The sequence below is a fragment of the Gadus macrocephalus genome, chromosome 12 (genome assembly GCF_031168955.1).
Source record: "Gadus macrocephalus chromosome 12, ASM3116895v1".
Lineage (NCBI taxonomy): Eukaryota > Metazoa > Chordata > Actinopteri > Gadiformes > Gadidae > Gadus > Gadus macrocephalus.
In genome coordinates this window covers 10,034,425-10,052,098 of record NC_082393.1, presented here as the reverse complement: position 1 = coordinate 10,052,098, position 17,674 = coordinate 10,034,425, and the positions used below count along the sequence as shown (strand labels likewise).

The window sequence follows — 17,674 nt, the reverse complement described above, 5'->3', positions numbered from 1 at the left end:
TTTCTACAATAGAAACAAAAGTTCCAGAACCAGATGCAGACAAACCCGGAGCCTATAAACTACGTCCGCCGAGCAAGGAGTAACAGTCACATGAGGAAATCAAATAACGGCAGGATTTGAATCGGTTCTGTTTTGGTTGTCCACCATATAAAAAAATAAATAAAATAAAAATATGTATATATATATTGTTTGGATAAATTACATGTATCATAATCAGCAACAGTTCGTTCAGTTTACCAGATAAAGTTAAAAGGAATATATATAGATATGGATATGTTATTGACAGAGCAAGGAGGGGTAAATGTGATGATAGGCACAACATGTTGTACTTTTATCCCCAATAGCACAGCTCCGGTTAGATTGGTGGCCAGGGCGCTGGGATGATTACAATCCCTCAGGTTAGAATTGGCAGAGAACTCTGGCATTAATGACCCTTTCACAGGATGGATGGAGAATATGTTTGGGGGGTGGAAAGGCATGATCCAGTAAGTGCCCGTCGCGGGAATAAATGCAGAGACCGTGTTAATTGTCACCGGCTGCCGTTGTGTTCCCTGTGCACGAGGGCTACTGCATCTGCTGATCACCACAGCAGTGGGCGCTACAGAAGCGCCAAGTGCCATTCAGGCTTACATGGGGATCAGATATGATCCGATGAAAGTGAACGATACATCACCTGAGGGGCCCGACCCTATCCAGCTGTAATATGTAGAATAGTCAACACCTATACTATTCTAGTAGAAGCGCCTGTATATAAGATAATCAATATCCCGGATTTACTTGAATAACAAATTTTAAAACAACCATACCAGACTATGTTTGTTATTGTGTAGTATTGCTTGGTTGCGAGTGCAACCCGTTATTTCTGAATCGCTGCATTGATAATGGTACTGTTGATCTTCTTTGAGACGGTTGTTTTACAGGCCACCTGTTGCTGACACGACGACGACGGAGAACCTGTTTGGAGGCTCCCATGATGTAGGAGTAACCTCTCTGAGATGAGCCCTTGACAAGGAGGGACGAGTCTTGGGTTCATGAATTACAGGCCCGACGGCGACAGAAAAAACAATGACTACGATAATAACATTGCCCAAAACCACCCACATGAACCGGCGCACCAATACACGAAGATCACCTGAACCCCCCAAATCCATGCTAGCCTATCAATCATTTTGAAATTTTAAAATTGTATTATGACCACCAATTTTTACTTTACTTTTGCATATGTTGAAAATTGTATGACCTTGTAGCAGCTGACCAAGAGTATTAGCTCAGGATTTCTATGGATAGTTTTGTTTGTGTGTTGTTTGGCCATGTGATTGTATGATAACAAGATTTATGTTCATTGTTGTATTGTTAAACAATGACCTGTATTTCCAATGAGACCCACAATGTGAATACCGTTCAGTATTATGAGCGCGTAGTGGTTTTTTCTCTATTCGAGAGTTGTTCCCACACGGTTGATGGTGTTGATGATTTGTCCTACTTGGACTATGTTTTCGGTATGGTGAATGGTGTTTATGATTTAAAATATTATTGTATGGTCATCTGAGATGACCAAGGAGGGATTGTTACGTATTTTAAGAATCTAAGCTACCCAGTGCCCACACATGGACCCAATGAAGCAAGACCAAACATATAAGCCGTAAATACCATACATAGCCACAAGGGGAGCAAGACCTTACTGAAGGCTGCAATAAATACTTTAGCCACAGAAGGCAGCATCACAGACCAGGCGAGAAAATACCGAAGATTATCTCACATCGGCTCCCCCCACTACTTCCGGACCGCGCTGATCAGAACAGCCTACAGACCCACATTGACTTCAGAAACTCCCGGTAGCTCTTGGACAGGGTTAGGTCTATTGATCAGCTAGGAGTCGCTCAGCACGTGTTTAGAATACATCTTCAATCTCTCTTTGCTTCAGAGTATCAGTTTACCATACCGAAAATACTTTATACAAATAAAGTCTCTTTAAAGCTATTCCTTTGGATTCGATCACTTCCCTTGAAGAACTCTGCAGAATACATATTTAGTTTGAGTGTCTCTGAAACTTTGCCTGACGAACCCCAAGAGGTTTGGTATAGGTAGGTAGCCACTGCCTACCGTACATGTAAGTGTCGATAGTATCAGATTAGCTCCAGGCTACTGTCAGAACATAGTGGCTGGGTGGCTGTCATAAGCTACCAATGCCCATACATTTTGCTGTATGGTGTGTTAATCTTTCCCTCTCTTACTGCAGTGTCAGATTTAGTTCATTTGGAAGTAGCAGTTCGGGCGAACTGCTACTGTTCCCAGAAGAAAAACGATGAGCCTCACACCCTGCAGGCTATAGTGCTAGGAAGTCAGGCCTGAGTCTGAAATCAAACTCTATCTCGCTTTTCATAGTCTTTTGTGGATCAATGGGACTGTTACTTAGGCCTACCTTTCTGACCACTTTAATTAGATTTACATTTTGTGATTCAAACAACAGGCCCACCTCGTAATATGTAGCATAATGGATAGCCTAGACCTAGAGCATGGTTTCAGACCTTCACAGATCCAGTTGCATGTTCAGTCTGTGTGTGTTTTTATTATTATTGTTTCTTGTTGCTGTTCCAAAATGCTCTCTCTTTCTCCAGATCTGCTGTTGCAGATGATAATGTTTTGTTTCATGTCTGCTGTTGCAGATTGTCATGTTTTGTTTTATATCTGCTCTTCCAGACACATGACTACCACTTCACAGGGGAGAAAAGCGTGCCTCTGTCGTGCACCAGTGTTCTGCAGTCGTGGACCAAGGACACAGGTTTATGTGTATACCTCAGGCCTAGCCAAACATCCTGTATAGTCTACTCAATAATAGTATTCGAAGTTCTTGTATATAGACAGACGCGACTAACACTGACTTAAGTGTTGCTACACTGACAATATGATTTATGTGCTGACATATTTTTTCTTTTTGCTCCAGGGGATTCGCCCGGAACCCACTGACCAACTTGCGGTCAGGAAACCCAAGGTTTGGGTTAGGTGTTTTATTTTAGCACATACATGGACACATACCTCCTGAATGCCAAGTAAATATGGCCGAGGGATACACGCACCCCATTAAATGTATTTATTTCTGTTAAATGTATATATGTAAATATTTTAATCAAAGAATTGGAAACTAACATTCCTGAACATTTGTTTAAGGTAACACACTCTGAGCACCTTTAAAACAAGCCTGAAGACTTTTATGTTTGCATTAGCTTTCTGCTACATCTTAAATACATTGCACTTTCTAAAAAGCTTTGAGTCTGCCCTTGTGTATGAAAAGTGCTATATAAATAAAGTTGCCTTGCCTAACACACAGAACATTTCATTTCTTTCTGTTAAATGTAAATATGTATATATGTACATTTATTTAAAAAAAAAAGAACTGGAAACGAACATTAAAGGGGTAGTTCGGAATTTTGGACATAGGGCCTGATTCCAATATCATCCGACTGCAGACACAAATGGGCGTTCCCGTGTCGTGGGCGTTCCCGTTCACGCAGACTAAAACGCCCCCCCGGCGTTCTCGTGTGGTGGGCGTTCTCGTTTACGCAGGCTGGAACGCCCCGTTCTTCTTCGTCGATCTAGTAGTATGGGCAGCATAGAACTGACGTTAGCGCCCCCTTCTTCGATCTCGTAATACGGGTACGTTAGCCAGCTAGGCCTACAGAATGTTAACTTACATTTATGTGTCGGATCTCGACCCAAACTTTGCATCAAACTTGATGCAACACGATCATTACAGGGAGGCTTCATGATCTCATGTTCATTATCTTCTGGGTTAGTATAGGTAGGGTATTAGGTATAAGTGAGATGTTTGATATAGTTGTTTAAGAATATGCCCAAATTAAATAATGAATAGATTAAAATAACACTTGGGACATTATGCAGTTCAAATCCAGTTACCAGACACTATGAAGGCTCAAACAGTAGGCCATTTGACTCCAAGTGTTCACTTACTTTTCCAACTGAATGTTTTCAATAAAGACAAAAAACAGTAATTGCTCTGTAACAATTAACCTTACAACATACATCGTAGGCACAAATGTATGTTATACATCGTACAGCATTTGTCACAAAAACAAAAGAAAGGAGTAATAAAATACCAGCATTTCTGGGCAGATACATTTACTACAGTAGTATGCACATTTACAAATGAAAGGGATTGCAAAAAAAGACGTCCCAAATAAAACGAAAAAGGAGTAATAAAAGAACATTATCCTAGGCAGACATCTTTTATGACAAACCTGCCATATGCAACGTGCCTCAGTACCAGGGGTGCTCTTGGCCAATTCTTCTTTTTTAAGAAGCCTTTGAGGCGTAGCGCAAGGCCACTGCCACAGCCTGCATTGTTGTAAATCTTTCTAACCGTTATGCATATGAGATTGTCTTTATTAAGCTTAAGGTCCCCTGCCAAACTCATTTATATATATGGAAGGATGGAGAGGCTTGATTAGTTCTCGGAATGTGTTTGAAACCCTGTTGAACACGCCAAGCATCGCCATGTCCAGTCTCAGCGTCTCTTGAAGAATTTGCTGAAGGACTTCAGGTGGTAAGAATGGCCTGTCCTCTGTTGTGCCAGATTGGAGCGTGTGGCTGAGATGGGGAGATGGAGAGGGTGAGCTTGGTGTGCCAGCTAGCCCTGCAGGGCTAGAGAGAGCGAGAGATCCGAAAAAGAGTGAAGGAGAGCGAGAGAGAGGGAGAGAAACAGGGATTATAAATCAACCTTCAATTCAATCACACAAGCCCAGACCAACACTACCCACACCATTAAACAAAAAGGGAATCACTGATCGATCAAAAGTCTGAGAAAGAGCAAGAGAGAATATACGTAAATAGAAAAGTATGGACATAGTATGTAATACCTTTCACTGCTTAGTGATTGGAAGGTGTGACTGAGATGGGGAGATGGAGAGGGTGAGAAGGAGCCAGCTAGTTCTGCAGGGCTAGAGACAGAGAGACAAGTGTATTGGCTACGATCTTCGTGAGCACCAAAAATAAGTAAATAGCAACATGGACACAGTATATAAACCTTTCAAGCATAAAGGTCTCCAACAGCTGTCCAACCACCACCTCCTGATAGAGAGCATGTCCCCCTGAAAAGTAAAGTTATGCTTTAAATGACTTCATAGCCTGATACAAATCCATGTTACAGTACTGTTTAGCAGTGTACTATGGCAGTGTAAATTATTGTGAAGATGTAGCCATCTCCTCCCGTAAGTGCAGTACCTGAAGACAAAGTAATGTGTATGACCTATGATGCATGTTAATTGTAGCCTCCAGTAAGGATGACTAAATTATTAAAAGCCTTATATTTCATGCTACACATCTGATTGAGATTTGAAAGAACTCACCTCACTGAAATCATATTGCTTTTGAGGGTAGAATACATTGCGTACTGAAATTAACATACAAATTAGTTAGTTGTTTTGCAAACTAGTCATCGGTCATCATTTCTGAAAATAATGCATCTCACCATCAGCATAAACACCCCACAGCTGTTGCTCTGATACTGGTGAGGTGCGTCCTGTGGTGGTATAAGGGGAATGTGATTTGTCAATGATTCTTATTAGTACATAATGCCTATAAACTATAAAGTGATATCCACCCTCATTTTGTAGCTACATACAAAAAGTGCACAATGCACTTTCAACAAGCATTTAGCAGCAACCAGGGCCCATCAGCGTCACATAGGAACACTTAATTAAATCATAATAAACAATCTAGAGGCCGGCCTGTCTACCAGTGAATGCTACTCTACTAGATGCAATGAATCGTGCGCCAGCCACACGTTTTACCTCGTCAGCCAAGTAAAGTCCCTTCCATGGTCCATTGGACAAAGCATGTGCCAGGGTACTGAAAAGGTTTGGAAGACGTGTAAGTTGCAATTCATATGCATCATCATCAACACGCATTCGGTACACACTACGCTTCGATTTCACCCAAGGGTGAATTAAAAGTACATGTTTTCCTAAACGTTGGTCATCAGCGAGGTAATAAAGTAGTAACTTCGGGCACATCTGTCATCTGTTTTTCAGAGTGCTAACGATCTTTATTCATTCGTTGCGCAGCGACCGAACAGACAGAATTCTCTGATATGCCATGCATGTAAACATACTAGTTAGTTAGACGTACTAGTACGATGCACAGTTTAATCAGATGTGTGTGTCACCACAACGAAGCAGAGTGGCCGCGATGTCATGCCTCTTACCATGCCAGGCTGCCAGCTGACACCTTAACATCCAACTTAACAATGTACTTTGGTAATGTTAACCTCACAGTAAAATAATCGGCAAAGCCTTCGCTGCAAACTTTACCCTCTACCTACAAACCGTCTTAAACGTTGCTGATTTCTGAATAGTATATGCAACGTTTATGGACGAGATAGCATAGCATTCGCTGCTACCGAACCATGCTTGTCACGAGTATTTATATCGGATTCGAATTCGGATACAACGATACCACAGCTAAATCAGTGATTTAAATGAGAATACTTCACAGCCAATGTTCTCAAATAAACAATATCATACTTACTGACATAATCTCTCATCATAACTCTTTCGTTTTTCTGGAAAGTTACTACGAGGTAAAACCACCAAAAAAGCAAGCCTTGCGAAACTCACTCACCTCTTCTTGATTGATCGATGAAACGCTACAGGAACGCCTGATGGGCGTTTTTGTGTCATGACGGGAACGCCCGATGGGCGTTTTTGTGTCATGACGGGAACGCCCAAGCCTGCAGCTGGACCCTTCTCCCTGATTCCCAAGTGAGCATTGGTATTCTATATCACTGGAGACAGTTTTCAACACATTTCATACAGTCCTTCTAGTTGCAGAGTTTGCTCGTGCTAGGCTAGCGCAAGTCAACGGGCAATGCTAGCCTGCTATTAAAAACAGTCTTACCCACTCCACAGTACACCCGAGGTAAATCAATTATAATGCCAGACTATAGATTTAAATGTCTGTGTTGATAGAATAATGTTAGAAATAAAACGAACCTTGCATCGCATGAATCATCGAGGGACTACTTTCTCAGCAGAAGCGGAATTTTACTATGCGCTGGTTAGGTTTGTAACCGAATCACGACAGAAGAACGTAAACAGAGAAGCGTGGGACAGAAGCGCAATTGAACGACTAGGCAACATGATGGTTCAGTGTGCTTTTAGAAATTGTAGAAATAAACGGTACAGATGGGCACCACGAAGTTTCCACCAATTTCCAGTGCGAGATCCAGAAAGGACTCAACTGTGGCTTGTTGCTGCTGGCTTGGACATCAAAACACCGGCTCGTACATGTACGGTTCGTTGGATACAACAAATTCCTCATAATCGTCTTCAAAAGCAGATGCATCGCAAACTCCTCCAAACGTGGGCATATCTTGTTAATTGAATACGCTTATAGAATTCCTTCGTTCACTGTACTCTGCGTTTGTAGCAATGACAGCGGCAGGTAACCTAGGTATCAGTCCGCCGCTGCCGTAGCCTACGTACAGGAATATAAACACTGCTGCTGAGACCCCGCAATTCCCTCAAAATGCAATGCAATGCAAGGTTGGTTTTATTTCTAACATTATTCTATAAACAGACATTTAGATTTATAGTCTGGCGTTATAATTGATTTACCTCGGGTGTACTGTGGAGTGGGTAAGACTGTTTTTAATAGCAGGCTAGCATTGCCCGTTGACTTGCGCTAGCCTAGCACGAGCAAACTCTGCAACTAGAAGGACTGTATGAAATGTGTTGAAAACTGTCTTCAGTGATATAGAATACCAATGCTCACTTGGGAATCAGGCCCTATGTCCAAAATTCCGAACTACCCCTTTAAATAAACATTTGAAAAGGACGGACGGAAACAAACACCATTTTAATTTCTTTCTGCTAAATGTAAACAAAGAACATTAATAAACGTTTGACAATAGTCATGTGACGTCATTTGTGTTTTAATGTGTAACACTGGGACATCACCCTTAACATCTAAAGGACCTTGATAGTTACTGTACGTCCACACCAGGAGCGACCAAAGCGTCAAAGACGCTCTGGTCGCTCACAAAGTTTCGCTGCGAATTTTTCTGTTCGCTTTGGTCGCTCAAGTCGCTCATGACGTACAATTCAATTATGCAGACGCATTTAAAGGAACCGTATGCGTTTAGTAGGCCCTACAGACAGCCATATCAAATAGTGAACTCTCCCATACACCTTGGCCATATTGCCGAGACGGTTTTGCTTGTTCGATAAAGTGCTTCGACAACAAGTAGGACAGTGATTCCCCCCATTATAAAAAAAATCCTAAAATGTAGGCTAATTACAACCGAGAACAAAAAACCCTGCGTGCTGTAGTAGTTAAAATATGTTTCACTGATCTGGATCTGCAAATCATGATCTGCACTCATTCGTCGCATTCAAAACAAATAGACGTTGGGACACATGGCTAATTTGCATACGTGCACAGGACTGGTTGGCTCCGCAAGGCAAATAATGGAACATATCTATCTATCTATCTATCTATCTATCTATCTATCTATCTATCTATCTAGGCCTTTCTGTCTATCTATCTATCAACGCGTGTCTAGTTTTAATGTGATGTATTGTGTGTATTATCCAGTCAGACTTGTTCTGTGTGGTATTGTAGGCTACTGTCCTGTGTGGGACGAACCACCTAAATGGATTCCCGACGATTTGTGTCGTTTGGTATTAATTAAGACTTGACTATCTATCTATCTAGACTATTTAATTAAAAATTATTCACCTCAGGCTCCGTGAATAGTGGGGAATAGAGGGATAAAAGACAAGAGATATATCCCTTGTCATTTATCCCTCGTCTTGTCGATTAGTTTGTTTATGTGACGATTTCAAATACTTTTTTGGTTTTGTTTAAAGCATGCTACACGCGATTGGTTGGTTAGATTGGTGGCATGTAGAGCAAATTATAATGATTCCCGCTTAAATACGAACGTTCTAGATGTAGCCTATAAATACTCCCGCTTATCAAGACTTGATATCCAAACCACTATGGCGTTTCGATCTCTGAACTGAAAAAGGGTGGGTTCGTACAACACCGGGTGCCCAGTTACAGCCGCGATTAATACTTCAGCCGACATTTTGTTCAGTGAATAAAGGTAGGTAGGAACCAAAGTGCCTGCCGATGTTCCCTGGGATCCACGCAAGCGAAGAGCGTCTACATTCCGATTGGCTGTCAGTGTTTGGTCGCTGAAGCGAATAATAGTCATTTGCATAAAGTTAAAAAGTTTTCAACTTCTTTTTGACGCTCTGGTCGCTCAACTTTGGCCGCTGGTAGCGTTGGTCGCTTTGGTCGCTCTGGTCGCTCTTGCCCATAGAAAGTGAATGACTTCCGGCGATTTGGTCGCTCAATTCGCTTCTGGTGTGGACGGACAGACATCAAGCAACAATTTACCCACAGCTGATTGACAGAGCCTGAAAGAGTCAGAGGAATGGTTGTGTCCCAGATATGATATTCTTTGACCCTTCTGATGGCCCTCTCCACCAAGATTCTAAATTGGGCGATACTCACTGGTGAACCTGGCACCTCTTTTAAATGGCGGCATTATGAGGGTGGCCCCAACTTCAGAAAGCATCTTGTCGATGACAAAGCCTTTGTCAGCCACGCATGCATCTCCTGGCTGAAGTAGACTTAAGGATTCCTGACTGCTGTGTGATTTCTCTGTCTGATATGGAACCAGTGTACAGCTTAGAAATTAAGGTGATAACTCCACATGAAGCAATGCCAATCAGACCTTTGAAGGTGTTGGTATTCTTGTAGTGGGAGAATGTTTCAGACTGGAGGGTGAGTGATGAGGGTGCCTCACACCTGATTTCTGTGCAGTCTAGAATCACTCGCACGTTAGGACAGTACTGGGCAAAAAAATATCTCAACCAAGATTTATTTTGTCCTTCGGGAAAGCGTGGAAGCTGATGTATGGCTGTATACGTCCTGATGTAGAGCAACACGGTACACTACAAGAACAACTGCGAACGGGAGCTGCCATTGTTGTTGCTGCTAGACGCGACCGGAAGTTGGATTACCCTACTACGCGTTCCGGAAGCAGGAAGTGTGACATAAGCCTATTTTCCATAGGAAATGAATGGCCGAATATCTGTCGAATATCCAACATCATACTAACTTCACCACGGTGTCCCGAAGGTCCTAAAGGCGGCGAGAGTCTGTGCAGCGCCCACTTCGTTTCTGGTATGTCTTTTCCAACATGAGCTGGATAATGAGTAGGACTGCGTGTGATTTTGCCATACTTAATGAGGATATATTAGTGTGATTTACTGACTAACTGGCCAACAAATTTGTCCGTCTTCTACTGAGTTTGTAAAGTTTAACGTTGGCTCGCGGTCGTAACCTATAAGTTTAGCTTTTGTTGTTACTGTAAGTACCAACATTAGCTGCATGGCTGGTGTAGGTTTCTTGGTTCAGGCTGAAAGTCATACAAGAAAGTGTCTTCACAGTTCACACAGCTAATGTTACAGTGTACGATTTTCTTTAACTCTGAACCCGTAACTTAAATGCTTGTGCTATTGGTGCTCATTATGACTGAGCTCGTAAATTAGCAAATAGGTTAAAAAAGGTGAAAATAAACAATAAGCATAGCTAATCTCATTCTTTTTCTCAGGGTCACCGTCCATGGATTGTGATAGTCCAGATTTTGTTCCATCCGCTTTTTCACACAGCAGCAACAGAGACATCTCGGGAAAGGTGGCAAGGTCAGTGTCATGTCATGTATTTGAAATTTTCTAATTTCTTGGTAGCTTGTTAATTATCTGAGCAAATAAGATATTCTTGTGTGTCTTTCTTTATTATGTTATTGTATTATCTCTTAATGTGTTGATTATTTTGGGTTTTTAACTTAACTCTACTCTGTTTGTCCTAGATATGAAAGAAAGAGAATAAGAGATGAAGATAAGGCCCCTGCTACCTGCCCCACAAGCCAGCCTGAAGCAGATACTGTAGATTCTTCTGAAGGTATGCACAAGTCATACTATTAAGTGTGTGTTTGTGTTGGTTGGTTGGTTGATTGGTTGGTTGGTGGTCAGGTGAGTAGAGTGACAGAGAACCAGACAGATAGTCTGTGTGTGTGTGTGTGTGTGTGTGTGTGTGTGTGTGTGTGTGTGTGTGTGTGAAAGCTGATGTGTTGCACATGAGTTAATTTATCTCCTTTTTGTGTTGTAGATGAATGTAAGTTTGTGTCCAGAAAAGAGATGCACCAACTCAACCTGCAGTACAACCAGCTCCGTGATGATTATGAAGCTCTGAAAAGAGAACTGTATGCCACACAGGAAGAAAATAAACATCTGAAGGAGCAACTGAAGCAGTCCAAGTTTGGGTTTGATTCCATAAAAGACACAAATGCTAAAATAATTTTTTTTACTGGTTTACAATCATTACAAATGGTTATGTGGCTGCTGGATATTGTAAAAAGAAGCACACTTGTGCTTAAGGGTGGGTTAAGTTGGGAGAACCACCTCCTTTTGGTTCTAATGAAAGTAAGACTTGGACTCACCAACAGAGACCTTGCCTACAGATTTGGGCTTCCATTCTCAACTGTATCAAAAATACTAAGAGACTGGATACCCATGTTGTCCTCAATAGTGAAACCTTTGATAATGTGGCCTAGTAAGGATGCAGTGAGAGCAAACATGCCAAAGTGTTTTAAACCCAAATTTAGGAATTGTCGATGTATTATAGACTGTACTGAAATCTTTATAGAAAGAACACACAATCTTAAAGCAAGGGCTGAAACCTGGTCAAATTATAAGCACCAAAACACAATGAAATATCTAATAGGAATCACACCAGCAGGAGCTATATCTTTTTTGTCTAGTGGGTGGGGAGGTCGTGCCTCTGACAAGGTAATAACTTTAGATTTTGGGTAAACTTGAGCATGGTGATGAGATCCTTGCAGATAGAGGTTTCCTTGTTAGAGAGGATTTGGCCAGTGTAGCAGCAACATTAAGAATACCAAGTTTCACGAAGGGGAAATCTCAGTTGCCAGGTTCTTGTGTTGACACTTCACGTCAGTTGTCAAGAGTCCGCATACATGTGGAACGAGTTATTGGTCAGCTTAAAACCTTTAAGATACTGAACACTGTCATACCCATCAGCCAAGTCGATATGCTCGATGACATTTTGACCATATGTGCTGGTCTTACGAACCTTACGTGCTGGCGATAACTGTGTTCAGAGTCAAGGAGGTGTACATTATTTTCCATGATTGTGTTAGGCTTTTAAGGGCTAATGAGGGCAATGGTGGTCACTTACTACTTGCTCTCACTGTCTCTCTCACTTACTCATCACTCTCTTTCTCTCTGACTATAAAATTAATAACAGTTATGAATAACTAAATTTGATCAGACAGGATCATTCAGAGAACAAAAAGGTTGAGAACCACGCACGCAGAACTATTTCATTTATTTATGATAATGGAGAAACTGCGTTTAAAGCTGACATGGCAAATATTGAACATGAACTGAATGTTGTAAATGCAATATATTGAAGGCAATGCAATTAAAATTAAATGTACATCTCAACAATGAATGAGTGTGCATAATTAATACTATATGAACTCATTGAACATTTATACCTGGATTTTTTTTTTTTTTTTTTCTAGCTTTCAACTAAGTTTTGAGTATTATCATTGTCTGCCGAACTCAAACTGCACTTCTTTCTGGCGATGAACAATATATATCAGTGCTGTTTGTGATTTTACGTAAATGTACATTCAGATTGGGTACATTCAGGTTGCGTGTCCCTGTGAACCTGAGAGCTGTGTTGTCTGGAGCCTTGTGCTCCTGGTAGGGTCTCTCATGGCAGAGTGGTCTCAGGTGAGGGGCCAGACTAAGAATGGTTCACAAAACTCCAATGAAGAACGAAAAAAGAGGAGATGTGACCCGGCCCGGAGGAAGCCCGGGGCCCCCGTCTGGAGCCAGGCCCAGACGGAGGGCTCGATGGCGAGCGCCTGGTGGCCGGGTTTGCCACGGAGCCCGGTCGGGCACAGCCCGAACAAACTACGTGGCACCCCCCCTCTCTTCATCCCATGGGCCCACCACCTGTGGGAAGACCCGTTGGGGTCGGGTGCGCAGCCACATGGGTGGCAGCGAAGGTCAGGGGTCTCGACGGACCAGACCCGGGCGGCAGAAGCTGGCTCTGGGGACGTGGAACGTCACCTCGCTGTGGGGAAAGGAACCGGAGCTTGTGAGGGAGGTGGAGCGCTATCAGTTAGATCTGGTGGGGCTTACCTCCACGCACAGTCTCAGCTCTGGTACCGTACTCCTGGATAAGGGTTGGACTCTATTCTTCTCCGGAGTTGCCAAGGGCGTGAGGCGCCGGGCGGGTGTGGGGATACTCATAAATCCCCGGCTGAGCGCCGCGGTGTTGGAGTTTACCCCGGTAGACGAGAGGGTCGCCTCCCTGCGCCTAAGGGTTGTAGGGGGGAAAACTCTGACTGTTGTTTGTGCGTATGCACCAAACAGCAGCTCAGAGTACTCGGCCTTCTTGGAGACCCTGAATGGAGTCCTGTATGGGGCTCCAGTAGGGGACTCCGTAGTTCTGCTGGGAGACTTCAACGCCCACGTGGGCAACGATGGAGACACCTGGAGAGGCGTGGTGGGGAGGAACGGCCTCCCTGATCTAAACCCGAGCGGTCGTTTGTTATTGGACTTCTGTGCTAGTCATGGATTATCCATAACAAACACCATGTTCGAACATAAGGGTGCTCATAAGTGTACCTGGTACCAGAGTACCCTAGGCCGAAGATCGATGATCGATTTCGTGATCGTGTCATCTGATCTGAGGCCGCATGTTTTGGACACTCGGGTAAAGAGAGGGGCGGAACTGTCAACCGACCACCATCTGGTTGTGAGTTGGATCAGGGAATGGGGGAAATTTCCGGATAGACCTGGTAAGCCCAAACGAGTAGTGCGGGTGAACTGGGAACGTCTGGAGGAGGCCCCCGTCCTAGGTATCTTCAACTCACACCTCCGGCGGAGCTTTTCTGGCATTCCTGTGGAGGTTGGGGGCATTGAGCCGGAGTGGGCGGTGTTCAAAGCCTCCATTGCTGAAGCTGCGGTGGCTAGCTGTGGCCTCAGGGTCTTAGGCTCCTCAAGGGGCGGTAACCCTCGGACACCGTGGTGGACTACGGTGGTCAGGGAAGCCGTCCGACTGAAGAAGGAGGCCTTCCGGGATATGATATCCTGGAGGACTCCTGACTCGGTTGCAGGGTACCGACAGGCTCGAAGGGCTGCAGCGGCTGCCGTGTCGGAGGCTAAGCAGCGGGTGTGGGAGAAGTTCGGAGAGGCCATGGAGAAGGACTTTCGGTCGGCACCAAAGTGTTTCTGGAAGACTATCCGGCACCTCAGGAGGGGGAAACGGGGAACCGTCCAAGCTGTGTACAGTAAGGATGGGACTCTGTTGACCTCAACTGAGGAGGTCGTCGGACGTTGGAAGGAACACTTTGAGGAACTCCTGAATCCGAATAACACGCCCTCTATGTTGGAGGCAGAGCTCGAGGTTGATGGTGTTTCGTCGTCAATTTCCCTGGTGGAGGTCACTGAGGTAGTCAAACATCTCCGCAGTGGCAAAGCCCCAGGGATTGATGAGATCCAGTCAGAAATGCTAAAGGCTCTGGGTGTTGAGGGGCTGTCATGGTTGACACGCCTATTCAACATCGCGTGGGAGTCGGGTACAGTGCCAAAGGAGTGGCAAACCGGGGTGGTGGTTCCCCTGTTCAAAAAGGGGGACCAGAGAGTGTGTGCCAATTACCGGGGTATCACACTTCTCAGCCTCCCTGGTAAAGTCTACTCCAAGGTGCTGGAAAGGAGGGTTCGGCCGATCGTCGAACCTCAGATTGAAGAGGAACAATGCGGTTTTCGCCCCGGACGTGGAACTACGGACCAGCTCTTCACTCTCGCAAGGATCCTGGAGGGGGCCTGGGAGTATGCCCATCCGGTCTACATGTGTTTTGTGGATCTGGAGAAGGCGTATGACCGGGTCCCCCGGCAGAAACTGTGGGAGGTGCTGCGGGAGTATGGGGTAAGGGGGTCTATCCTCAGGGCCATCCAATCTTTGTACTCCCAAAACGAGAGCTGTGTTCGTGTTCTCGGCAGCCAGTCAGTTTCGTTCTCAGTGGGTGCTGGTCTCCGCCAGGGCTGCGCCTTGTCACCAATCCTGTTTGTGATATACATGGACAGGATATCGAGGCGTAGTCATGGTGGGGAGGGGTTGCAGTTCGGTGGTCTGAGGATCTCGTCACTGCTTTTTGCAGATGATGTGGTCCTCATTGGATCATCGGCCTGTGACCTTCAGCACTCACTTGATCGGCTGGCGGCCGAGTGTGAATCGGCTGGGATGAGGATCAGCACCGCTAAATCTGAGGCCATGACTCTTAGCAGGAAACCGGTGGATTGCTTACTCCGGGTAGGAAATGAGTCCTTAGCCCAAGTGAAGGAGTTCAAGTACCTCGGGGTCTTGTTCGCGAGTGAGGGTACTATGGAGCGTGAGATTGGCCGGAGAATCGGAGCAGCGGGGGCGGTATTGCGTTCGCTTTACCGCACCGTTGTAACGAAAAGAGAGCTGAGCCGCAAGGCAAAGCTCTCGATCTACCGGTCGATCTTCGTTCCTATCCTCACCTATGGTCATGAGGGCTGGGTGATGACCGAAAGGACGAGATCGCGGGTACAAGCGGCCGAGATGAGTTTTCTCAGAAGGGTGGCTGGCGTCTCCCTTAGGGATAGGGTGAGAAGCTCAGCCATCCGTGAGGAACTCGGATTAGAGCCGCTGCTCCTTTACTTAGAAAGGAGTCAGCTGAGGTGGTTCGGGCATCTGGTAAGGATGCCCACTGGGCGCCTTCCTTGGGAGGTGTTTCAGGCACGTCCAGTGGGGAGGAGACCTCGGGGAAGACCCAGGACTAGGTGGAGAGATTATATCTCAACACTGGCCTGGGAACGCCTCGGGATCCCCCTGTCAGAGCTGGTCAATGTGGCCCGGGAAAGGGAAGTCTGGGGCCCCCTGCTTGAGCTGCTCCCCCCGCGACCCGACCCCGGATAAGCGGATGATGATGAGGAGGAGGATGAGGTACATTCAGAAAAAAATTAATGAACACTTAAAGAGTCAGATGTGTTGTTTGTTTGTTGTTGTGTTGACAGTAATGAAGTCAGTTAGATTTTGTCAGGTGTACCTATCCATCTTTGCTCATTACATCAGTTTTTTCTTAAATGCTGTTGTCCAGCATCCAGTATTTACCATTGTTGGATGTATCTATTTGCATCCACATTTCCATTTTTTGGAGTATCTGGTAATGTTCACACATGGATAGTGAAAGTGTTGGCAGCAGTCTGTGCACTTGATCATTTTGCCAAAGCTTGGCTTTTTGCAGTACAGACATTTGATCTCTTCTGCCAGGTCAGGGTCTTTGCAGCGGCAGACAAGTTCTGGGAGGAGGTGGTCCATGAAGAAAGATTCAGCAGCCTTGGGAAGAGTTTCTTGTAGAAAGGGCTCATCTCTCCGTAGCCGGCAAATGATGCTGCTTGTCTTCGTCCACACCATGAAGTCACACATGTCCATTTGAGAAACATACATTTGTAACTGGATCTGTGAGTAATATGGGTGGGTGGGTCGCAGGTCATAGTTTCCATCAAGGCAAAAGGATGCATCAGTCTCTGACCCCTCTAGTCCCTCCCTGTACTTGTATGGACACTTTATCTCTAGCAGGCCTGTTCCACAGCAGTCACAGGAGAATACCCCATCAGGAGAAGCAGCCAGGTACGGCTCATCTGCTCTCACTGTTAGACCCACTGCTTTTACATTAAAGTTCATGTGTATTTTCTTCATTTCTGTTTCATAATTTTTACGTGCTGTGTCCTCCATTTGCTTTCCCCACATGACAGCGGGTACAGTAAGATCTGTGGCATCATATTGCATGATCAGTTTCATTACACTGTCAGCTGAGCTGTCTTTGCATTTAATAATTCTGTGAAAATTGCTGCCAGTTACGCGGCCCACTCTATGGAGTCCCCAGGTTGTGCACTTTGCCTGCTCTTTCGTAACATCCTGTAGGTGCTCTAGTCTGTCAGTTGTGCATTGCCCTCTCATTTTCTCATAGATCTTTTTACACTTCTCCTGGAGGTCAGCTGTCGACAGGTCCCTAGCAGATGGGTCAAACATGGCTGTCAGGGGCTCAGGTAGTTCACATCCTGATTCTGATGCTGTGTCTGTGTCCGAGTCTGCAGCTGTGTTGATGGATGTGAATATAGCAGCTTCTGGACAAATGTTTTTGAGGGCCTGAAGATCTTCCGTTGTAATTGCTGAGTGAAGGAGGAAATGTATTTGTAAGGATTGTCACATAAGAGGGAGCAATTTTAAAATAACATTTAGGCTATGATTTTATTAAAATGCTTGATCTGTAAATATTGCGTTTAATTTATCCCTGCAGAAAAAAAAGTGAAATTATTTGTGCATTATTACATAAATTCAGTGTGCGAAATACTCGTCAATATTCGGGGGGTTTGTAGGCCTATTTCTTCCTCACTAGTTTTTATTTTTTATATGCGGATTGAGAGCAAGCGAGTATGCGAGAGAGAAACAGGTGCGCACCAGATTTCACGTTGCAGACCGACACCGGCAAAAACTGAAACAATTAGTTGAAGAGAGG

The 17,674-nt window shown here is 44.5% G+C and overlaps 1 protein-coding gene across 1 annotated transcript in view; it reads left to right on the top strand.

Moving 5' to 3' along the window:
• Positions 1-12,753, top strand: part of LOC132469566 (uncharacterized) — a 50,279-nt gene extending 37,526 nt beyond the window's left edge. The window contains exons 2-5 of the mRNA XM_060067557.1: positions 10,168-10,212; positions 10,643-10,733; positions 10,901-10,992; positions 11,200-12,753. Of these exons, the coding sequence (XP_059923540.1) occupies positions 10,168-10,212; positions 10,643-10,733; positions 10,901-10,992; positions 11,200-11,903 (932 nt within the window). The 3' untranslated portion in view covers positions 11,904-12,753. The remainder of the gene's footprint in view (positions 1-10,167; positions 10,213-10,642; positions 10,734-10,900; positions 10,993-11,199) is intronic.
• The last annotated feature ends 4,921 nt before the right edge of the window (positions 12,754-17,674 follow it).